This window comes from Aotus nancymaae, unplaced genomic scaffold, assembly GCF_030222135.1.
Source record: "Aotus nancymaae isolate 86718 unplaced genomic scaffold, 86718_ANA_hifiasm-v0.15.2.pri h1tg000064l_0, whole genome shotgun sequence".
Taxonomy (NCBI): Eukaryota; Metazoa; Chordata; class Mammalia; order Primates; family Aotidae; genus Aotus; species Aotus nancymaae.
Window position 1 is genome coordinate 12,900,682 of NW_026988478.1, and position 24,892 is coordinate 12,925,573.

At 40.5% G+C, this 24,892-nt stretch overlaps 1 protein-coding gene across 1 annotated transcript in view; it reads left to right on the top strand.

Moving 5' to 3' along the window:
* Positions 1–20,563: 20,563 nt before the first annotated feature.
* Positions 20,564–24,892, top strand: part of SNX2 (sorting nexin 2) — a 52,785-nt gene continuing 48,456 nt past the window's right edge. The window contains exon 1 of the mRNA XM_012448377.2: positions 20,564–20,699. Within this exon, the coding sequence (XP_012303800.1) occupies positions 20,592–20,699 (108 nt within the window). The 5' untranslated portion in view covers positions 20,564–20,591. The remainder of the gene's footprint in view (positions 20,700–24,892) is intronic.

Sequence of the window (24,892 nt, forward strand, 5' to 3'; positions counted from 1 at the left end):
TTCCTTATAAAAAGGGGAGATTTGGGCAGAGCACAGTGACATATGTCTGTAATCCCAGCACTTTGGGAAGCAGAGGTGGGAGAATGACCTCAGCCCAGGAGTTTAAGATCAGCCTGGGGTAACATAGCAAGACCTCATCTCTACTAAAAAAAAGAAAAAAAGAAAATTAGCCAGGTGTGGTTGCTCATACCTATGGTCCCAGCTACTTAGGAGGCTGAATTGGGAGAATAGTTGAGCCCAGGAGTTAGAGGTTTCAGTAAACTATGATCATGCCACTGCATTCCAGCCAGGATGACAGAGCAAGACCCTGTGTCAAAAATAATTTTTTCATTAGCCAGGCATGGGCACACACCTGTAGTCCCAGCTACTTGGAGGCTGAGGCATGAGAATCTCTTGAACCTGGGAGGAGGTGGTTGCAGTGAGCCGAGATTGTGCCATTGCACTCCAGCCTGGGTGACAGAGCAAGACTCAAAAAAAAAAAAAATTAAAATATTTTATGTGGGGATCACTCCCATGTGAAGCCCCTCAGAATTGGGCCTCACGATATGGTGAGCTTGAGCCCGGACACAGTTTCCCGTTGGAGGCAGTCAAGATCTGGGAAAGCTAAACTGAGATCAAAGGATATCTAAAAACAACTTTGCTAGATGATGAGGTGATACCTATGTGGTCTGAGAAGACACTGTGTTTATTTTCTGTTTCTGCATTTTATGACTTTGTCTACCCATTTGCTGGGTCCTGTGCTTGTTCTTGTGACTGCTGTTTGCATAGATAACAGGCTTACTGCCTCTCTGGTGCCTTGCATAGATAGTTAACTTTTTAACTTTAGGTTTCCCCAACCTGATAATGAGACCCACCTGGACGACTTGATTGTATCCAATTATGTACCTGATTTTACTATTGTGTTATCTGCTGCCTAAGCTTGTATCCCGAGGACTTTCTGTTCCCTTTGATGTATGAGATAATGGTGTCTGTTCCTGCAAATGAAGTAGGACAAAGATATATATACTAACTGTGTGCAAAATAAATTGGCTGTTTGAGCAATCGCTTACTCAGTCCTCCAGACCTCGCTTTCTCTCTCTCTTTTCTTCCCGCGCACTCCCCTATTCAGGTTGGAACCCTCTTGCTGGCCAAGAGTCCCCAGCAGACGTGCCGGCCTCTTGGGAACGCAGAATTTTAAAATAAAATTATGTCATCAACATACTCATTATAAAATTCTGATTAAACAATCTCATCAGTCATAGCTGTTTTTCTGGACTCTAGTTGGTTACAGACCTTAATGAGGCAGTGACATCATTAGAAATGTAACATTTTCTGGATATCAGCAAATATCACAGAAAGGCTGTCCCTCTTCTTTGGCCTTGTAACTTGACCTTCAAGCTCTATCAAAATTCCTATTCTTGAAACCTCTGGGCCTTGTGACTCTTAGATGACTACATATTAACTTGCTTTTGCCTGCTTATCTAGTCTCTTTTACTGCTAACATGAATTTATGTTCATCATTTCTCTCTGTCATCCATAAGTTTTTTGCTGACTAACCCCTCCACCCACCACCATCATTTCTTCTTCCAAAACATCTCTCGACAAGCCTTTAGCTCATTAAGCTGACTTTCCAGCACTTTCAACATTGTTTTATGTCTGTTTAAGTCTTCACATATCGACCTACAGAGTTGTAAGAAAATAAAGCGGGGAAAAAAGTCTTCACATATCATAAATTTCATATTGTAAATTCTTTGAAGACAAGAACCATACATTTTATTTATTGGTTTATCCTAAGCACCCACCATCAGGTAGGTAGCCTCTTCCACTTAATTGACTACATCTATATCATTTTAAATTAGTGGTATGTAATTATTATGATTTATGATGCTTTCCACATTTCTACAGTTCAAATACAAACCTTTTGTTAAGAAATTAACACACTTATTTACAGAGTGGTATACATAAACATAGAAACTAGTTTTGCCTTTTGCATGAATATTTGTTGGAAATAGATGTTGGAAATAAACATTCAGTGTTGCAAAGAAAAGTTAGTACTGAGAAAAAGGGTAGCAACAGAATTTTTACTTTCTGGACTGTAGGAAGGGAACCCTTGCTAGCCATTCTGTCACAAGAGGACAATGAACAAAGGAAAATGCACAAATTTATTTCTTACTGTTGTGTCTGAATTTCATTGGCTGGAGCCAGACGTCACAATCTAAACTAAAACTCGATTGGCTAATAACTTAAAACTTCTTTAAACAGGTAAAAGCAATGGAGAGCTGGGACATGCCTGTGAGCACGTCCAGTACAGATATTTTGGTTAAAATACAAGAACAGGCCAGGAGCGGTGGCTCATGCCTGTAATCCCAGCACTTTGGGAGGCCAAGGCCGGCAGATCACGAGGTCAAGAGATTGAGACCATCCTGGCCAACATGGTGAAACCCCGTCTCTACTAAAAAATACAAAAAAATTAGCTGGGCGTGGTGGCGCGTGCCTGTAGTCCCAGCTACTCGGGAGGCTGAGGCAGGAGAATTGCTTGAACCCAGGAGGCAGAGATTGCAGTGAGCTGAGAATGTGCCACTGCACTCCAGCCTGGAGCCTGGCGACAGAGCAAAACTCTGTCTCAAAAAAAATCAATAAAATAAAATACAAGAACATGGAATGTATTACATACCTGTAAGGATGGCATGTCTAACAGCTATATAGGATAGGGCTTAACTAAGTTATTAGTACACTTATTTTTTAACAAGAAGGAAACTTTAAAAAGGAACTTTTCTACTTCCCACATATCTGTTGGTTGATTTTTATTTTTTATTGCTACATTTGGCAAACCTAATGTCATTAAAAGATTACATTATCATTTAAGACCTGTAACCATGTGGCTGCTTATCTCAGTTTATACTAGAAACTATTCACTTTGAAGTCAAATAAGCAAGTAATGTAGATATTATCTACAGAAAGAATTCACCTGAGATACAGAAAGTTACAAAAACAGAGGGTGAGGACATTTTATTGTTGTAGACTTTCTTTATTCAGCTGGAAATTTTCCCTTTTCATTTAACATTAACTTGGATAGACTGAATTTGGCATAAATACAGACATTTTTATCTTAATCTCTGATGCAACTCAAGAACATACATCACTGCTGTGTTCCATATATCACTGCACTGTTCACAATCTTTCTGTACAGATCTCCTGGTCATGGTGATGCAGTGGCTCCTATTTGTTGTGTGACGCTTCACTGTTCTGATGTGTCTCGTGTCTTTGCTCTTTGTGTGCTTGCATTTCTACATTTATGCTCCAGAAGCTATATTCTAATGAACATTTGGCTTGACATTTAGGTACAGCCTCATGATCCATTTAGCAAAATGTCCTGGAGTGATTTGGGAGTGGTTGGGGAGATTTCAAGGCTACAGGTAGGTAATTGGGAATCTAATGAGAGAGTAGTGAGTAGGAGGGCCTGATCTAGGATCAGATAAGAGGTACGGTTTCAGTGATTTGCCCTGGAGATAGTGGAAGGTCCTACAGGGCCAAAAAAGTCAGTGGAAAAACAAAACAAAACAAAAACTATGTGGAAGAGGTAAATCAGAGCCTAGTTCTCTGGAAATGGCTGCAGGAATGACACAGAAAGCTGTCTAGTGGGGATGAAGGCGAGTTTCTCTTTTGAGGAAAAGTAAAGGAGAACACAGGTGGCCAAGAGTCCTGAGCATAAGGAGGCCAAGCAATCCTGTTGCCATCTCCTCAGATGTGTTATGGGGCCCAACAACATGACTGACAGCCAGCAGCGTATCTGGAGTGCTCAGAGTTTCAAATCTCCATTAAGTAGCTATTGCAGCAATATTTCAAATTTCCTTATTAGCATGGAGAGATCTAATGCCTGATCACCTTTCTTTACTAGAGAGGGACAGAGCAAACTACAATAATCGGGTACTTAGAGCAAACAGCTTGGATGAAGCTAGAGCTAGAACAGAGAACTGGTATTTCTCATACAAGTGATAATCTGAGTAAAAATATATAGAATGCTTTTCCACACCACAGGATTTTACACAGATTTATTAAATTTATGAAGTTTAGGTCAGGCACGGTGGCTGATGCCTGTAATCCCAGCACTTTGGGAGGCCAAGGCGGGCAGATTACCTAAGGTCGGGAGTTGGAGAACAGCCTGACCAACATGGTGAAACCTTGTCTCTACTAAAAATATAAAATTAGCCAGGTGTGGTGGTGCATGCCTGTAATCCCAGCTACTCGGGAAGCAGGAGAATCGCTTGAACCCAGGAGGCGGAGGTTGCAGTGAACCGAGATTGCGCCATTGCACTCCAGCCTGGGCAACAAGAGTTAAACTCTGTCTCAAAACAAAAAAATTATGAAGTTTATTTTAAAATAGGATTATTTCTAAATACTATATAAGAATATAGCAAAATGCAAATTTCTAGATACCATTACATGGTATCACTTACTATAATGTCCTAAATAAATGCTCACTTTTATTAAATAGAAATTATACGAGGCCATTTTTTGGTCTGAGCTCCTATACCAGGCTCCATCAGATGAGACTAAAAACCAAAACAGTCATTCATGCCGAGGTTCCATGTCACCAAACTGAAACTGAGTTGTTATCTAGTCTTCTGAAAAATTGGCAAAGAGAGATCAAGCCAAATTTCCCAGACAGGCCAGTTTCAATGGCCATAAAAATGAAATTCCCTCTGCTTTAATCCTTACCAAAATAAATAAATAAATCACCTGGAGTAACCAATGTTAGCCAGTCAGTTATTTTTCTATTGTTTTGTCTTCCTGTTCCTGCCTTACAGGGAATATAACTTTGAAACAACCAATCTGCTATTCGTTCTTTGCTTTTGCTTTCAGCCCTTTACTGTCTATAAAGCCAAGTTCCTCTACTCACAGCTCATGGGGAAACTTCTTCTATTTCTTAGAATAAGTGTTACCCATTTCTAGAATGGTGACTAAAGCCAATTAAGACCTTTAAACTAAATTGTTGTAATTTTGTATTTTAACATTTAAAAAATCTACTTTATATATTTATATTTATATTATTTTGAGACAGGGTCTTGCTCTGTCACCCAGTCTGGAGTGCAGTGGCACAATCATGGCTCACTGCAGCCTCAACCTCCCAGGCTCAAGTGATCCTCCCATCTTAGCTTCCTGAGTGGCTGGGACCACAGGCACATGCCACCATGCCTGGCTAATTTTTTAAATTTTGTGTAGAGACAGGGTTTCACTATGTTGCCCAGGCTGATCTCAAACTCCTGGGCTAAAACAGTCATCCTGCCTTGGTCTCCCAAAGTGCTAGGATTGCAAGTGTGAGCCACCATGTGTGGCCTATTTTGACATTTTAAATTAAGTTGAATTTCCTTCCAGTCTTGAGTAGGCCTTACTTTTTTTTTTTTCCTTTTTTTTTTTTAAGATGACTCCTAGGCTCTTGATTAGTTGTATCCACAAAATTCCATTCAAGTTACTACCATATATTCCTCTGAATGTGCCTGTAGAAAAGGAGATTTGACTGCTTTTTGCTTTCAGATCTCCAGAGGAAAATCTCTTTTGCTATCCTCATGCTTCTTTTTACCTTGTGGTCAAAGGAAAAGAACAACAACCAAACAAAACACAAACACACACAACACACACATAGATATGTCTTTACAATCCACTTTCATCTGCACACAACCTTTCTTCTTGTTACAGTGGAAAGTGGAAGAAATGTTTCTCCTGCACCTAAAGCCAACCCCTCACCTGTGTGCTGAATTCCAACCTCTTTTATCCTTTCAGATTTCGATAATCATGATGGAGCCTTATGAAGGAAAACTCCACAAGTGATAAATATTTCATCTGTAGAAAACTATTGACACAATAGAATGTTCACAATATATTCTTTTTTTTTTCTTTTTTTTGAGACAGTCTCGCTCTGTCATCCAGGCTGGAGTGCAGTGGCGCAATCTCGGCTCACTGCAACCTCCGCCTCCCAGGTTCAAGCAATTCTCCTGCCTCAGTCTCCTGAGTAGCTGTGATTACAGGTGAGCGCCACCATGCCCAGCTAATTTTTGTATTTTTAGTAGAGACAAGGTTTCACCATGTTGGCCAGGCTGGTCTCGAATCCTTGACCTCATGATCTGCCAGCCTCGGCCTCCCAAAGTGCTGGGATTACAGGCACAAACCACCGTGCCCAACCCACAATGTATTCTTAAATGAAAACAAAAAATAAGGTTGTACAACAATATGTATATTAGAATAGCATTTGAAATAGATAGATAATATAGATACACGGGTAGGTAGAAAAGACTGAGAGAATGTATATATGAGTAGTCATTATTCCTTAATAGCAAGATTATGGGTGAGAGTACGTGTGTCTGGAGGAGTGTCTGCATTTCCTAATTTATATGCTCAGAATTTAATTATGCTTGGAAATTAATTTTTATTTTTTAATTTTTTTTTTATTTTTATCTTCTTTCTTTTTTTTTTTTTTTTGAGATGGAGTTTCATTCTGTTGCCCAGGCTGGAGTGCAATGGTGCAATCTCTGCTCACTGCACCCTCTGCCTCCTGGGTTAAAGCAATCCTCCTGCCTCAGCCTCCCAAGTAGCTGGGATTACAGGTGCACCCCACCGCACCCAGCTAATTTTTTTTGTATTTTTAGTAGAGATGGGGTATGAACATGTTGGCCTGGTTGGTCTTGAACTGCTGACCTCAGGTGATCTGCCCACTTCAGCCTCCCAAACTGGGATTATAGGCATGAGTCAAAGCGTCCGGCCAATTTTTAAATACTTAGTACAGTCTAGGGGAAAATGGAACAAAAAGGGAGTCAGTAGGTCAGGGAAGGCATACCATAAGATCCAGGATGTTTTCTGAAGGGGTCTGCCAGTTAATCTCTGAACTCTCTAGCAGCCAACACAGAAGAAACTCAATTAATTACTGACTTATAAGATCCGTAAGATAAAAACAGCTTAGTTTATTAATGTATTTTCATTTTTCAGGTGGCAAAACAGAGGCGATAATTGCACAAAGTTCCATCTCTAACATGGTAAAACTGAGAATGGTACTCCTGTATTCCATATCCAAGCACATTCATCTCTTTATTTTATGTTACTGTTTAAAAGAAGATGAGGTGAGAACAGACAACATGGAAGAGGTGTCATTTGAGTTTGACCAGAGAAGGGGCAATATTGCAGCTCTAACAGACAGGGATAGGAAAGGTGTTTCAAGGAGAGGGAAAAGCCAGAGTAACAATAAAACAATAAAAAAGCAAAATCAGGGAGCAATCAGCTATTTGTTTAGAGTCATGGTTTTGGGTACCTAGCTCACGTGAAATGTAAAAATTCCTTATGCTTTGTTTCAGTAAATTAAAATGTTTTCGTTAAAATCTAGTTCTAAATTTGATTCAACATCACCAAAAATATTTTAAATGGAAATAATAGTTGTATCTACTTCATAGAATTTTTGTGACAATTAAATGATGTAAAGGCTGGACACAGTGGCTCATGCCTGTAATCCCAGCACTTTAGGGGGCTGAGGTGGGCAGATCATGAGGTGAGGAGTTCAAGACCAGCCTGGCCAATATAGTGAAACCCCATCTCTACTAAAGACACAAAAAATTAGCTGAGTGTGGTGGCAAGCACCTGTAATCCCAGCTACTTTGGAGGCTGAGGCAGGAAAATTGCTTGAACCTGGGAATCAGAAGTTGCAGTGAGCCAAGATCATGCCATTGCACTCCAGACTGGGCAACAAGGCAAGACTCTGTCTCGAGAAAAAAAAAAATTGATGTAAAACATTTAGCAGATACCTGGCACAAGTAAGCACTCAATAGAAGTTAGCTGCTATTGTGTTATTATTATTACTATTAAGTCAGCATAGCTCCTTCCAGGCATTCTCTAAATGCACCTTTAAAAACATTTCAAAAATTAAAACCATCTTTCTTATTTTTTTCCTTCCCTCATTGGCTCCCTCCTTTCTTCCTTCCTTCTTTTTGTTCCTCTTTCCTTCTTTCCCCCCTTCCATTCTTCCTCCCTTTTTTCTTGCTGTCTTTCTTTTTAATCATATCCTTCTCTGGCCTTCATTATATAAACTAGAAAGTGGCTGTAGAAATTTCAGGTCACATTGGCTGGGAAGGCAAAGTTAGAAAACAATAAGGAAAGAGGCAAATCCTGAGGATAGCTGTTCACTCCCACTGCGAATGAAGTCGTCTCCATCCAGAGCTTTAGGCTTTGAGTCTTATCCAAGAACACCTATTTGAGTAACACAGTAAGAATCCATACAGTGTACATTATAAAAACCCAGGGATCTGGAAGACATAAACCTACATATCAGCTGATTTTAAAGTGGCCTTTCTAGTTCCAGCAGCAGAGCCAAAAGTGGGCTTGTTTTTCCTCTTGATCGGTGTGCAAATATCCCAACCAATAGCATCAACCCTATGTAGACCTTTTAAGAAAAGTACATTTTTGGCCCCATCCCAGATAATTTGAACCAGAAATGCTGAGGATAGAGCTCAGAAATCTGTTTTCTCAAGCTCTGTAGGGGATTCTGATGCACACTAAAGTCTGACAATCATAGCTCACCGTAAGTTGACTTCTACACAAAGTCCACAGAGTGTGGAAAAAGCATAAACCAATTGATTGTCATTTCTCCATGCTCTCATGAACAAATGAAAGAAAAACAAAATGATCCTTAACTAAGAGAAGGCTAAGGGTTAGTTTCTCTCACCACTCTGGGCAAGTGGAAGAGACAGACGGGCGGAAGCATTCCTACAGCCAACAAGTCTTCAGGAAAATTGAGCTTGACTGTGCCCTAACAAAATGGTCAAATGTGCCGGGTGAGGTTGCTCACACCTATAATCCCAGCACTTTAGGAGGCTGAGGTGGGCAGATCACCTGAGGTCAATAGTTCAAGAACTGCCTAGCCAACATGGTGAAACCTTGTCTCCACTAAAAATGAAAAATAAAATAAAATAGCTAGGGTGTTGGTACACATCTGTAATCCCAGCTATGCACGAGGCTCAGGCAGGAAAATTGCTTGAACTTAGGAGGCGAGGTTGCAGTGAGTGAGCTGAGATCGTGCCACCGTACTCCAGCCTGGGTGACAGAGTGAGATTTTGTCTCAAAAAAACAAAAAGAAAAAGGTGGACATGAATTAACTGGTGGCCAACTGGGTGTGTGCTCTACTGTGTTATGCTGTCCCACAGAGATAATTATTGGGCCCTCCTCCCATTGGGCTGGCTGGATATAGTCCTCTTATTGACAGAGGCAGGAAACTAGAGGCACTGCCCAGTCACATCAAGGGAATTCAAGCAACAAGGAAAGGCTGCCAGGCAAAGGGGACTCTCAAGCCTTTTAAAAACATATCACACACTAACATTTAAACAGAACATTGGTACTCAAACCGCTGCATTTGAGTTCCATTAGTCTGTTTTCTATCTAAAGGATGTGGTATAAAACATTTTAAGGGAGAGTCATTATAATTAATATTTGTCTGAAGGGGCATGCCCTGGCCCCTTCCAAAGTGGTTATCCTAGGAAATTCTCATAAAAACAAACTGATAACTGTAATAAAAGAATATGTCCATAATTGCACCTTAATAGAGTTTTAAAATTTGGGAAAAAATTATTAGTATAATATCTACCAATTACAATATAATTTCTCAGATCATTTTAGGCCTATTTTGCGTAATTTATTCATTAAACATTATATCATAATTAAATATAAAGATTATTTAATTAGAATATGCTCTTAAATATAGAGGGCAGCTAGGGAATATGGTCAAGGCTATTTCTTCATGGCTAAAGTGACAACTTTAATACAAAAACACACTAAAGAATAAGATGTTCTCACTATGGATGCTATAAATAATAATGAACAAAAATGTCACAGTCTAGGCCAGGCATGGTGGCTCACACCTGTAATCTCCGCATTTTTTGGGAGGCCAAGGCAGGAGGATCACTTGAGGCCAAGAGTTCAAGACCAACCATCTCTATGAAAAATAAAAATAAAAAGTCACAGTATAAATCTATGTAAATAACATATTGACTCTATGTATAACATTCATTTTCCGTTTATGCAAATACTTTTCATTTATTTCATATTTACAAAAATAAAGCCATTTTATTAAAAATACTTCCTTAAAATTATACCATCTTCTTTATTTCCTCTGATCCCTATATTTACTTCCAAGTAACAATTTTTTTATGTTTTAGGCTTTGCTGGAGATTATTATATGAAAGGATTCGATATTGCCTTAGGAAATTTTAAAAATAATTTTATAAAAATTCTTTCCAATGGATACAATTTCTCTCTGTTTCTAGTTTGCTAGTGCATTGGCTTTGTCTTTTTTTTTTTTAAAAAAAAAAAGCTATGCAAATGTATGGAAATGGTTCTATTAATAGAAGGAGAAATATCTATGTTCATTATTCTTGTTTTATGAACCCTGTTCTGACAAGGAGCTCACCCCAATACCAGAAATTAAGTTTCTTGGTAAACTCAGAGCTATTTTTAAATTTTACTTGTCTAATAATGATGCCTTGAAAGAAAATATAATTCCTATTCAAATGCCATCAGACTCACTGATTTTCAAGATGATTTCAGTGTGGTATATATGTCTTACCTCTTCCAGATAAGACACATTCTGTCTTATCTGTCCAGAATTCAAGGATTAAGATTTTCATATTGGTTATGCACATTATGTTGTCTAATTTTCCCAAGAATCCATTAAGGAAATTACTTTTTTTTTTTTTTTGAGACGGAGTCTCACTGTGTCACCAGGCTGGAATGGAGTACAGTGGTGCAATCTCGGCTCACTGCAACCGCCGCCTCCCAGGTTCAAGCGATTCTCCTTGTCTCAGCCTCCCAAGTAGCTGGGACTACAGGTGCACGCCACCACGCCCGGCTAATTTTTGTATTTTTAGTAGAGACAGGGTTTCACCATGTTGGCCAGGATGGTCTCGATCTCTTGGCCTCGTGATATGCCCCCCTCGGCCTCCCAAAGTGCTGGGATTACAGGAGTGAACCACCGTGCCCGGTCAGGAAGTTACTATTTTAATTATCCTCATCTTATAGATGATGAGACTGAGTCACAGAGATATTCGGAAACTCCAAAGCCTGTATGCTTCTCCACCAGACAATATTACCAGAGACAGAGGAACCCCAACCCATTTACATTCATGGAATGTACAACTCCCAGTTTTAAACTATGGGATCACCTGCATACACTCTTCTTTCCAAAGACTTTGATTTTTTACAGTATTTACATTTTAATAGTAGCCACCATGATAAAGAAGAATTCTGCTTCTTAGCAATGACTTATAGTTATATTATTTAGGATTAGATTTGGCTGCATGTGGCAAAAGTTCTCAAACGATGGCTTAAGCAAGATCGGTGTTTGTTTCTATCTTATGTAAAAGCCTAAGGCAGACATCTCTGGGCTGCTGCAGCAGATTTTCAGAAGCAGAGACTCAGGCCCTGCCTATTTTGTTGTTATACCAGTCCCAGGTTTACTTTATGGTCCATGATTGCTGCTGGAGCTCTAGCAATTACATTTGAATTCCAGCCTGCAGAAGGAGAAAGTATGGAAGGACAGGCCTTCCTTTTTTAAAGACATTCCCCAGAAGTTACATGTACAACTCTAGGCAGGCCATACTTGTTCTCATGGCCACCTTTTGCTGAAAGAAAGGAGGAAAAGTTCCCTTTGTTGTGGGTTGCCAGGATGCCTGCCAAAACCTGGGTGAAGTAAGAATGGGATAGGGATAGATTTGGGGGATCAATCCAGTCTCTGCCACAGGAGAGGAAAATACATTCATGTTGGATGGACACAGCGTGGACAGGGAGCCACGGAATGCTGGAGAGCATATGCTCACAGAGATCTGGGCTACATGTAGTCAGATTTAAAGAGAAACCAGAAATCTAGATTTTTATGTGAAATTTCTTGATCCCTAAATATTGCCAGTTGACTAAAATATAAAAAACAGTGCAGGCCAAATAAAACCTATATGTGTCAAGCCTACAGGCTGACAGTTTGCTTCCTTTGATCTAAAAGATCAGATTGTTTCTCTTTTAGATTTACTATTTTCAATCAAACAACAAATATCGATTGAGGACTACAGTGTATACGCTACCATGTCAAGGGTGATGAAGGACAGAAAGATATAATCTTTCACTGGAACAAGAAAGTCTCTGATGTAGGAGACAGGGTTCATGACTGGAATTGAAAAGAAGAGGTTGCAGTAAACTACTTTTTAGTTTTGCTTCATTTTGTTTTGGTTTGGTCCAGTTTCTTTACCTAGCTGCTAACACTGTATCTATTTCCTTAGGTCTTTTTTCAATGTTTAATAGTTTCCATTCTCATTTTAACTCACTCAAGTAAATGAATCTGTTCCTAGAATTTTGTGCTTCTAAAATGTATCTCTTAGAAATATATATATATATTTTGAGACAGAGTCTCGCTCCGTCGCCAGGTGCCAGGCTGGAGTGCAGTGGCGTGATCTTGGCTCGCTGCAACCTCCGCCTCCCGGGTTCAAGCAATTCTCCTGCCTCAGCTTCCTGAGTAGCTGGGACTACAGGCTGCACCACCATGCTCAGCTAATTTTTGTATTTTTAGTAGAGACGGGGTTTCACCATGTTGGCCAGGATGGTCTCGATCTCTTGACCTCATGATCCACCCGCCTCAGCCTCCCAAAGTGCTGGGATTACAGGCGTGAGCCACCGCACCCTGCCTCTCTTGGAAATATTGTCTTCTTTTCCTTATTTTGTCGCTAATGTTTTAGTTGACTGAAAAATTGTTTTAAGCCTGCCTTTACACGTGCGCGTCCTTGTAAAGTTAACCATATATGCATACATATTATAGTTTATGTCTGAACTTGACTTACTGTCCTCAAAAGGATGTGTGATGAGACAAAAATTACCAATATGTAAATGTCTGTAACATTCATTCCTGCTTCTCCCAGAAGTAGAGTGGTGAGAGGTATGGGTAGCAAAGACCGAAGTCACCTCATCATTTCTGTTGGGAAAAGTAGTGAGTGGAACACCAGCTAATCCTCCCCTGCCCTGGAGTGATGAGTAACTCAACATTCCTGCTCTCCTCTGGTGCTGTCATGACTGGCAGATGGGAGTCAGGAGCAGCTCCATAATTTGCAAGACCTAGTGCAAAATGAAAATGTGGGTCCCCCTATTCATAATTATTAAGAATTTCAAGTCTGTTACAGCAGAGCATTAAACCAAGCATGAAGTGCCTCTGTGTGTGGGTCCTGTGTTGCTGCACAGGTGTCATGAGCGTGAAGCTGGCAGTGACTGTAGTGGTGCACCACTGGACACTTCTGGCCAGGGGAGTGGGGAGCAGGTGGGCAGCAGAAAAACATAGATTGGAGACATAGGGTGAAGCTTTTGTTTCTGGGGAGTTTTGGGGTGACAGAAGCACAGGGGCTGTTTACAGTGTGACTTTTTTTTTAATGGAGGGGGATTCTTGTTTCCTTGTTTGTTGAAGTGTTCCTATAATGTGCATGTCCCCCTTTATGGTGTTTAAGAAATGTAAAATAAGAAACAGTTATTATGAAAGGATGTGTTAGTCTGTAGCACTCCGCTGCCATTCAGGCACTGAGATGTAGGAATCGAACTATACAATGGACCCTTGGACAGTGCAGGGTTTAGGAGCCCTGACTTTCCTCCCCGACAATATAAAATTGGCTTGTAAGTTTTCACTCCCCAAAAACTTAACTACTAATAGTCTCCTGCTGACCAGAAGCCTTATTGATAACATAAACAGGTTATTAACACAAATTTTGTATGTTGTATGTATTATATGTTGTATTCTTACAATCAAGTAAGCTAGTGAAAAGAAAATGTTATTAAGAAAATCATAAGGTAGAGAAAATATATTTACTCTTCATTAAGTACAAGTAGATTGTCCTAAAGTTCATCCTCATCATCTTCATGTTGGATAGGTAGAGGAGGAGGAGTTGGTCTTGCTGTCTTGGGGTGGCAGAGGCGGAAGAAAATCCAAGAATAAGTGGATCCACAAAGTTCGAATCCATGCTGTTGAAGGGTCAAATGTATAACCATTTCATGGCTATTAGTAATGTCACTGATCAAGGGTTGGCCCACTCTTTTATAGTAATAAGAATTTATTTGTTTGCATTTATGGCCTGTGAGGAAAAACAACAACAGCATTATACTTGGCCTTCTATCTCCCTTCTTCCCTCTCTCCATCCCTCCCTCCCTTCATCCAGCCCTCCTTTCTTCCTGACCTCTCTTCCTCCCTTCCTTTCATCTTTCCTTCTTTCCTTTGCTTTCTTTCAAATAATTGTGAAGCCTTTGATTCTTTTTCAATAAGAATCTTAAAATAGTTTCGTTTAATGACAACCAATCATACTTATTTAAGCAATCAAATGATTATTTTTTCCAATACTATTGCAAAAAAGATAATACATTCTTCTTCTTTTTTTTTTTTTGAGATAGAGTCTGGCTCTGTTGCCCAGGCTGGAGTGCAGTGGTGTGATCTCAGTTCACAGCAACCTCCACCTCCCAGGTTCAAGTAATTCTCTTACCTCAGTTTCCTGAGTAGTTGGGATTACAGATGTGTACCACCACACCCAGCTAATTTTTGTATTTTTAGTAAAGACGGGATTTCACCATGTTGGCCAGGCTGGTCTCAAACTCCTGACCTTATGATCTGCCCGCCTCGGCCTCCCGAAGTGCTGGGATTACAGGTGTGAGCCACCGCACCCAGCCCCATAATAAATTCTTATTTGTTCAAGGCTGACATCCTATAAGCTAACCTCACTCACCAGGAGCTATGTTCAAAGATAAGGACTCTCCCTTCACTTTCTACATATTCTCTTTTTTGACAGAAAGCTCCCTCAACCCTCCTGCTTTGAATAACAGGTCACTTTACTGCCTAAATACAGCTTGTGTTGGGTTCCAAATATCACTTTTATACCATCACTTTTTTTCTTAACAGATGGAGTCTTGCTGTTTTGCCCAGACTGAAGTGCAGTGGCACAATCATAGCTCACTGCAGCTTCAATTTCTTGGGCTCAAGGGATCCTCCTGACTTAGCCTCCCAAGTAGCTGGGACTACAAGTGCGTGCCACCACACCTGGCTAATCCATCACTTTTTGATAACTTTTTTCACTCTTGAAAAAAATTATCCTTCTGTGAAATATATGACACCTGCTATCTCTCCTTGTCATTGGAAACCACATATTTCTGGTCACTCCTACTAAGAGGCTTCAAAATCCTTAGTCCCCTTGTTCTCCACCAAGATCATCCTTAAAAAGCCAAACATTGAATCAATCCAACCATCCACCTCCACTCCTACACCAACATTGCTAAGCTATTGGAGAAAATCTTACAAATGTAGAGATTATTTCTATCATAATGTCTCCACCTCATTTAGTCTTTTTATACTACTTGCCAATCCCTTATATGTCCCTAGAGAATGATCTCTCCAATTTTACATGCAATCTACTGAAAGTGTTCTTCCTCATTCCACCTCTGCTGACTCTAAGTTCTTTTCTCTTAGTAATTAACCTCCCCCACCCTCCCAAAATACTGCTTTTGGGTACTGACTTTTTCCATTTCTTGCCCCTATATTTACAAACAAGTCTATAAATACATCCAGTGAGGTAAAGTGATTGCATTAATTGCCCCAGTTAATGACCTCTCTTTTCCACATCCTTTGTCCTACAATTTTGTAGTCCCTTCCCATTCTGATCCTGTGCTTGGTCATATAATTTCCTTTTGTGGAGGCTTGAAGACGTATACTTGCATATTTCTGCTTTCTGTTTGGAGCTCTGACAGGACCTTGAACGGAAGCCCAAGCTAACCTGCTGGAGGATGAGAGCACATGAAGCAGAGCTGAATTGTCCTAGCCAAGACCTTCCTAGTCCAGCCAGTCCTAACCAATCTATCAGTTGACCACAGAGCATGAACAAGCCTGAAAATAAGACTTGCCAAATCTGGGCCAGTAGAACTGCCAGCTTAATCTGCAGACTCATGAGAAACAATACGGATGGTTTGTTACATAACACTGGCTGACTAGTACAAACTCTTACCTCCATCTCTCCACTCAGTGGAAGAAGAATCCTTTTTCCTTTGTAAGTCAAATTAGTCTACTTACCCTTTATCCCATGTTTGCATTTCAAATCTCATCCTTTTGATTATCTCTGTCTACATTGTATTTTCAACCTCTTGCTCCCTTTTGACCTCTTTCCATCTTATATTTATATAAGTATGTTCAAATCTTTCCCATTAAAATAAAACAAACATACAAAAATAAGCCTGTGCCTCCCACAAGCTATTGACCTGTCAGATTCTTTTCATTTATATTCCTTGAAAGGATAATAATTTATACTAATGCATTAGTTAGGGTTCTCCAGAGAAACAGCACCAACAGGATGTATATAAGTATTTATAGAGAGAGATTTATTTTAAGCAATTGGTTTATACAATTGTGTAGGCTCGGTGAATTTGAAATCTGATGATATAGGCTAGCAGACTAGAGACTCAGGGAAAAGTTACAATTGGAGTGCACAGGCAGTCTGCTGGTAGAATTATTTCTTGCTCAGAGGCTGGTCTTTGTTCTATTGTGGCCTTCAGTTAATTAGATGAGGCCCACCCACATGATAGAAGGTAATCTGTTTCACTCAAAGTTTTCCAATTTCAATGTTAATCTTATCCAAACGAACAAAAAATTAAAAAAAACAAAAACAAAAAAAAAAAGAAAGAAAAAAAGGAACAAAAAATAAAGAAAATAAAAATCTTCACAGAACAAACACTATAATGTTTGACCAAATATCTGGGTACCATAGCACAGCCAAGCTGACATATAAAATTAACCATCACAACTTGCTACACTCATTTTTTTTATCCATTAACCATTCACCTTTTCAGTTATCATCTTATTAATCTACCAAGGCATGTGATACTACAAATGCCCTCTTCTTTGTCCTTTTACTTTCTTTATAGCCCTCTCTCTTGGATTGCTTCCTATCTCTCTGACTGCTGCTCTTCAGGTTCATTTATGGCCCGCCTTTCTTCTCTTTCTTTCTTTCTTATTCTTTTTTTTTTTTTTTTTTTTTTGAGGCAGGATCTCTCTATGTTACTCAGCCTGGTCTCAAACTCCTGGATTCAAGGGATCCTCCTGCCTCAGCCTCTCAAATACCTGAAATTATAGGTCTAAAACTGTACATCATCCTTGGGGTTGTGCTTCCCAGACCGCCTAGGCCTCTCATGTACCAGTGGCTCCAGCTACCAAATCTGTATCTTCCACTTAGCTAGCTCTTCTGAGCTTCACTCATTCATTTTTCATTGAGGGTATTGACAGAGTGTCTATCTTAATGAATACTAAGCACTATGGGGCCTTGTGGAAACTTTTATAATGTCCCCCCAGAATGCTGCCTCCTGTTATTCACACCCTTGTTTTACTCCTCCCTTTGAGTGTAGGCTTCCAATGAACAGAATACAGCAAAAGTGATGAGATGTTACTTATGAGATTGGGTTATAAAAACACTCTGGCTTCTTTCTTATTCACTCTCTCTTAGAGCTGTCTCCTTCTATCTTCATCAGAGGTCTTTACTCTGGGAGAAGCAAGCTGACATGTTGTGGAAGGAAGCCTTACGAAGAGGCTTGTATGGCAGGAAACTCAGGTTTCAGGCCAATAACCAAAAATAACTTGATGCCTGCTGCCAGCTATGCTAGTGAACTTGAAAGCAGGTCCTCTCCACTTCAGTCTTGAGATGACTGCCTCCCACGTCAATAACCTTCTGAGAGACCCTGAGTCAGGGGCACCCAGTTAAGTTGTATAACTAATAAGCTGGTCAAAGGGATGTGGACGAAAGTGGTGTGTGCAACTTCTGGAATGTGCCCTTAAAAGGAAGGTAACATCGTTGTTTCCCTTTGACTCCTTTTCTGCTGGCTAGAATGCAGTGTAATTGTGGTGGTGAGTTGAGGATTTTTTTTTTTTTTGAGATGGAGTCTCGCTCTTGTTGCCCAGGTTTAAGTGCAATGGCACTGTCTTGGCTCACTGCAACCTCCGCCTCCCTGGTTCAAGCAATTCTCCTGCTACTCAGCCTCCTGAGTAGCTGGGATTACAGGCACTCGCCACCACGTCCAGCCAATTTTTGTATTTTTAGCAGAGACAGCGTTTCTCCATGTTGGTCAGGTTGGTCTCAAACTCTCGACCTCAGGTGATCCACCTGCCTCAGCCTCCCAAAGTGCTGGGATTACAGGCGTGAGTCACCACGCCTGGCTGAGGATTCTTGATCCACAGAAACCATGAGAAAATAAATATCTATGGTTACAGGCTGCTGTGTGTTTATGCAATTTATTTTACAGCAATAAATAACTAATGCAGAGCTGGCTACTCAGGATCCATCATCAAATAATAAATGGTTCCTGACATCAATGATCCTTCAGTCCATTAGGGGTGATAGAACAGTGTTCCCATGACCACAGCACAATATGGTAGGTGTTAAAATGTACAGAGTAGCTGATGGGAGCACAAAGAGAAGAGAATTTCAATCGTACTTGAAGGTGAAAAGATTCACTCAGTGGATTTTATTTTGTCATTGAAGAGGCTAAATCATTTGATGAAAATGAAGAGAAAAAGATGCTGGGATACTTGAGGAGAAAATGACTTTTTAGCACCTATGCTGGGAAGAACAGTTGAAGGAATTGGAAAGGAAACAACTAATGGTATTTAGGCAGTGTAGAGTCAGGATTGGAAATGATGGACTTACACAATCTTCAATCTGAGGTTGGGGTTTATTATTCAAATACTTTAGCAATCTGGATATAAGATTAGAGAAATTGATGGCCGAATTTGGGATTGCAGAGAAGATGAAACAGAAAAGCAAGGAACCAAGGAAGAAGAGCTGAGAAAAATAGCAAGAGAATTCTTGCAGTTCTGACTCATAGAATTTAGACTGACTAGGAAAAGAAAGACAATCAAAGATGCTGAAAGTTTAGGGAAAATGCACCTGATTCTGATCTCCCACAAATCACTGATATTAAGGGAATCAATACCGTGTTTGGTTTAAGCCTAGGTGATGTACTCCCTCTCTGAGGTGCAGAAAACGCACGGCTGAGAAGAAAATTCAGGTATGCTACCATGAAAACCATGAATAATTGCACTAGCAAGACCACTAGTTCCCTACTTTCTTCTAGGGTAAGTGAACCCCTAATTTTTAGGGGGAGAAATAACAACTGTATTTCCTAATGTCTCCTGTAGCTAGAGATAGCCATGTAGCTAATGAGCTGGTCAAAGGAATGTGGAATGAAGCGGTGTGTGCAACTTCTGAACTGTGCCCTTAAAAGGAAGGTAATACGGTTTTCCTTTCACTCTTTTTCTGCTGGCTGGAATGTGGTGTAACTGTGGTGGTGAGCTGACTTGAACCATGAGTAAGAGACTACATCCTAGGGAGAGCAGAACAACAGAAGGGGCCCATATCCCTGAATGATCTCATAGAACCTTCACACCAGCCCTAGTCTTACTTGAGAGGCAATTAAACTTGTTCATTTTTCAAGCCACTTTGAATGTGGGTCTCTGTAACAAGCATCAGGACCTATATTTCACCTATTTCAGATGTACACTAAAAAAGATAAGCTGAGAATATATATGACCATAGCATAAGTCAGAAAGCAGTAAGCAATAAATAGAGGTGCATGTAAAAATTAAGGATGTGGATAATAATCACCTCAAGTCAGGCTGGGAGCTTTCGTAAGAGGTTAAAGTTTCTGAACCGTGATGGACTCTGGACATTCCATATGGTGGTGGAGTGCAGGCCAGGGAATGTGACTATGTGCTCTTAACAATCATCCATTGATTTTCCTATCAGTTTTCTGACTGATTTTATTGAGAAAAATATTATGTGGCACAAGATAAAACTGGAATGAATCGCAGAGGAGAAATTATTCAGGGCCCTTTCGTTATCTAGAGCTGTAATAACTAAATAGGTAACCACTGACTACAAGTGGGTAATTAGATTTAAATTAATTAAAATTAAATAAAATTTTAAAACTGAGTTCCACACACCAGCCACATTTCAAGCGTTCAGGGGTCACAGGTGGCTGGTAGCTTACTGTATTGGACAGCACAGACAGGGAACATTTCCATCATGCCAGAAAGTTCTATTGGACAGTTCTAGAGAGATGTAAGAGACAGTATGTGTCTCTTGCCCACCAATACTCAATCTCGCCCTCAGTCTGTGTGCAATCCAAGCCCAAAGACTGGTCCCCAGGCTCTTCCACTTCCTACAGAAGATTTAAAAACTGGTAGTGCCAACAGAAATTATTTAGCCTAGTCCCGCCAAGAAGGTGATGTGGTAATAAAGTCCAAGATTCTGCCACATAAGTCAAATCATCAAGTCGGCGGCGAAAAGGAGGCCACGTCCCGGACCCGCTTAGAGGAGGCGGGACAAAGGGGCGGGGCGAGAGCAGCTCCCGGTAGGCGCCGTCCAGAGGCCGGGGGCGGGGCCAAGCGCGGCTGGGCGGGGCTGTGAGAGGCCGGGCGGGGCTGTGGGAGGCCGGCCGGGGGCGGGGCAGCTGGCGGGTCGGCGCGGGCTCAGTCGTGCGTGCTCACGTGACCGGTCCGCGAGGCCCAGCTCGCGCAGTCGTCCCGGCGAGCGAAGATGGCGGCCGAGAGGGAGCCTCCTCCGCTGGGGGACGGAAAGCCCACCGACTTTGAGGAGCTGGAAGACGGAGAGGACCTGTTCACCAGCACTGTCTCCACGCTAGAGGTGAGACCGCGTCGCTGTGGGTGTTGCGCTGCGCCGCTGCCGCGCGTCTCACCTTTAGGTGCCTTTCCTCTGCCCCGACTTGTCCTCCCCACCCCCCCGGGTTTGCAAGGACCGTCTTGGGGTGACACCTGTGACGCGGTCTCCACCTCCGGTGCCTGTCAGAGGGCTGTGGCTTGGGTTGAGCGGCAAGGCCTCCTCAGGAGAGTAGCCTGCGGCCCAGGGGTGCCGACCTAATCTTCTGAGGGGCTGGGACATTGCAGCGCCCTTTCCCAGCTCAGCTGGCCTTGCTTGGTGTCACTTGCACCTCCTCCTCTTCCAAGCCAGAAAAGGGCTTGCTCTGCATCCCAGTAAACCTCCAAGGAGCTCCCTGGGGGCTTCGGTAGCCCTTTTGGAGAGATGCTCGCTTTTCCTTTCCCGAGGGAGGGTGTGCCGCTGCCAGGGGAGCTCAGTAAAGTGAGCGCTGAGCGACTGAGGGTCTGTGGGGAGCGAGTGGGTGCACTCTCCCAGGAATAGTCCTTCACGGACTAGTGGTTACCCTTGAGGGAACTGCTTCTGATTTGGACTGCTAAATGGGTAAACGCATTTGCCTGTTTTTGTTTGTCTTTAGTTCCTAGACTTTTAAAAGGTCATAGTATTTATGAAATGTAAAGCTGAAGGCGGGATTAATCCAGGAAACTGCTGTTGTGTTTTGGGGTTTTTTTTTTCCCTAAGTTACCAAGGGAGAAATAGAAACAGATCTCCACTCCTTTTTCCTCTTTTCTCGCATGATCAGCGATCTCTGAAGCTGTGTGTTCCTGTTTTTGTCAGAGGAAACACCCTCTGTGAACTTAACTCTGTTGGGCCCTCCTGTATCCAGTTCACATTTGAATTGCTTTGCCTTTGATGAGAGCACCCACACACACCTCACAGCTCAATTTTAAGTGTGTGTATGTGAATTAAAATGTAAGAAATTTCCCAGAGAATTGTTTCCCGTAGGCTGTACTTCCTTATAAAGTACTTTTAATAAGCTCTCTTGGCTTGTTCAACTCCGCACCAAATCATTTGGAAATTGCTGTAAAATATCCATTATCTGAAATTCAGTTACCTGAAACTGGAAACCCGGAAACCGTTTTCAGCACTGATCACATTCTGCTAATTGCATGTGCTATGTCCCAGACAAACCCCACCTCCCCTCAGGTTATAGGTTCCTGCGGCTAGTGTTAGTGTCCTGATCTTCTTTGTGTCTCTCACAAAATCTTCAACATTTGCATTTATTAGGTTGATGCAAAAATAATTTTAATAGCCAAAAGCCGCAATGACTTTTGCACCCACCAACTTAATAGTAAAAGTTTGCTTGAGTTAAAACCAGCACCTCCTAAAATTAGTAAAAATTATTGTGCATAATATATTTTCGGGGATTAGTATCCTTTTAGCCCTTTATACTTGCTAAACAGCTATTTTAACGTGTACATGTGTTGAAAGTGTACAGGATCCTAAGACCGCTATTCCTTTTGGAGGATATAGTTTTTCTACCAGCGAGAATCAGAACAAACTTGATTGACTGTAGTGTGAACTAGAATGCTAAGCATTCTGTTGGGAGTTGTTTAGACTTGAGTAAAAAGAACTATAATCTATATTTCCCATGTGGTTGGAACTTTTTTTTTTTGAGATGGAGTCTTGCGCTGTCGCCAGGCTGGAGTGCAGTGGCGCGATCTCGGCTCACTGCAACCTCTGCCGCCCGAGTTCAAGCGATTTTCCTGCCTCAGCCTCCCAAGTAGCTGGGACTACAGGCGCGTGTCACCACGCCCAGCTAATTATTTGTATTTTAGTAGAGGCGAGGTTTCACCATGTTGGCCAGGATGGTCTCGATCTCCTGACCTCGTGATCCACCTGCCTCAGTCTTCCAAAGTGCTGGGATTACAGGAGTGAGCCACTGCACCCCACTGAACTTTTTACAAAAACAGAGTGTTTTCTTGATTTTTGCTCAAAGCAAAAAAAGAAGAAAAAAAAAGCAGAGTGTTTAACCTTTTTTCAGTAATTAATGTAATGCCCTGTGAAAGTTGTAAACACATTTGTTTTTGATTGTTCATCTCAGCCCCTTATTCAGTGTACTCATTTAGGTTACTAATTTTCAGAAGGTGGTGTGGCTATGAGATTTGTAAATTCAGTTTTTTTTTTCTCTTCAAACTTGGGAAGGATATATAGCAGTATTTCTTAGTATATCAAAACTGTTTTAAAGGAATGTTCTTTCAGTACTTCACTTTTCTTTTAAACAGTGCTTTTCAAACCGTAGTGTGCTAGAGAATCTGCAGTATTCATCTTTAAAATGCAGATGCCTGTGCCTCACTGGAAACTGCATGTTTAATAAGTGTTCTAGATCTGTGTTTTGCAATCTTTATAAATAGGGATCTTGTTGAAGCGCAAATTTTGATTCTGTAGGACTGGGTAGAGCCCAGTATTCTGCATTTTTAACAAGCTTTCCTGATATTAGTGCTTCTGGTCCACAGACAACATTGAGTTGCAAGGCTCTAGGTGATTCTGATGTAGATCTTCAGACTTGAATAGTTATTACCTAAGAAAATATATACTACCTAAAACATAAAATTGAAAGTAAGACATATAAATGAATGTCTTTTAACTTAAGTAAGTCAGAGTTTATTATATTATTCATGTAGGAACTTTTTCATTTGAGAGCATTTAATTTGCAGGGGGATCAATTGAAATTTAAGTGAAAATCATATTAAGTGAATATCAATTGAAATTTAAGTGAAAAGGTTCAATGGCATACTTGTTAAACTTATAATGCCTATGTGTTAGTATATATGTACACGTAGTGTATTTTTTACTCTTACTATTTTTAATTGACACATAATGTACATATTTATGGAATACAGTGTGATGTTTCAATACATGTGTACAATGTGTAATAATCAAATCAGGGTAATTAGCTTATCCATTACCTCAAACATTTATCTTGTTTGTGTTAGGAACATTCAAAATCTGCTCATCTAGGCCTTTGCAAATATACAGTAAATTGTTGTTAATTTTAATCAATGTATAGTGTTCTAGAACACAACAATTTATTCTTCCTATTTAGCTGTAATTTTGTATGTTACCCCGTTTTTGACTACTGCCCCCTTCCCAGACTCTAGTAATGACTAGTCTACTTTATACTTACATAAGATCAACTTTTTTAACTTTGCATATGAGTGAGAACATGTGGTTTATGTCTTTCTGTGCCTGGCTTATTTCACTTAACATAATGTTCTCCAAGCTCATCCATGTTGTTGTAAATGACAGAATTTCATTCCATTTTGTAGTTGAGTAGTATTCCATCATGTATATATACCACACGTTCTTAATCCATTCATCTGTTGATGGATACTTAGATTGCTTCCAAATCTTGGCTATTGTGAATAGTGTTGCAGTAAACATGAGGGCATAGATACCTCCAACATACTTATTTCTTTTACTTTGGATATTTACCCAGTAGTGGGATTGCTGGATCATATGGTAGTTGTATTTTAGTTTTCTGAGTAAACTCCATACTGTTTTCCATAATGGCTATACTAATTACATTCCCATAAACAGTGTATAAGAGATACACATCCTTGATAGCATTTGTTATTTTTTGACTTTTTATTTCTATTTGTTTTTATTTATTTTTTTGAGACAGTCTTGCTGTGTCACCCAGGCTGGAGTGCAGTGGTTTGATCTTGGCTCACTGTAATCTCCACCTCACTGTAATCTCCACCTCCCACGTTCAAGTGATTCTACTGCCTCAGCCTTCTGAGTAGCTGGGACTACAGGCATGTGCTACCATGCCCCATTTTTTGACTTTTTAATAGCTATTCTGACTGGGGTGAGATGGTACTTTATTGTGGTTTTGATTTGTATTTCGCTGATGATTAGTGATATTGAGAATTTTTTCTTATGTGTATATTTTTAACCCAATATTAAATTCCTCCCCTTTGAAAATTAATAGGAGCTCACATAAAGCTCTATCAGTAAATAAAACATTTCAAACCCCTACTGTATGTTTCTGTTGTGACTATAAAACAGAAAAAGGATGGAAACAGAGAAGGGAATGAGAAGGGAAAAAATCTGTTAGAAGCTTCTTCTTTTATGGTACCTGAGAGGCAAGGCTTTAAGTTGTTTATGAATACTGTTTTATTTCTTAAATGGTACAACCCTCAGCTTAACAGTGCTTGACC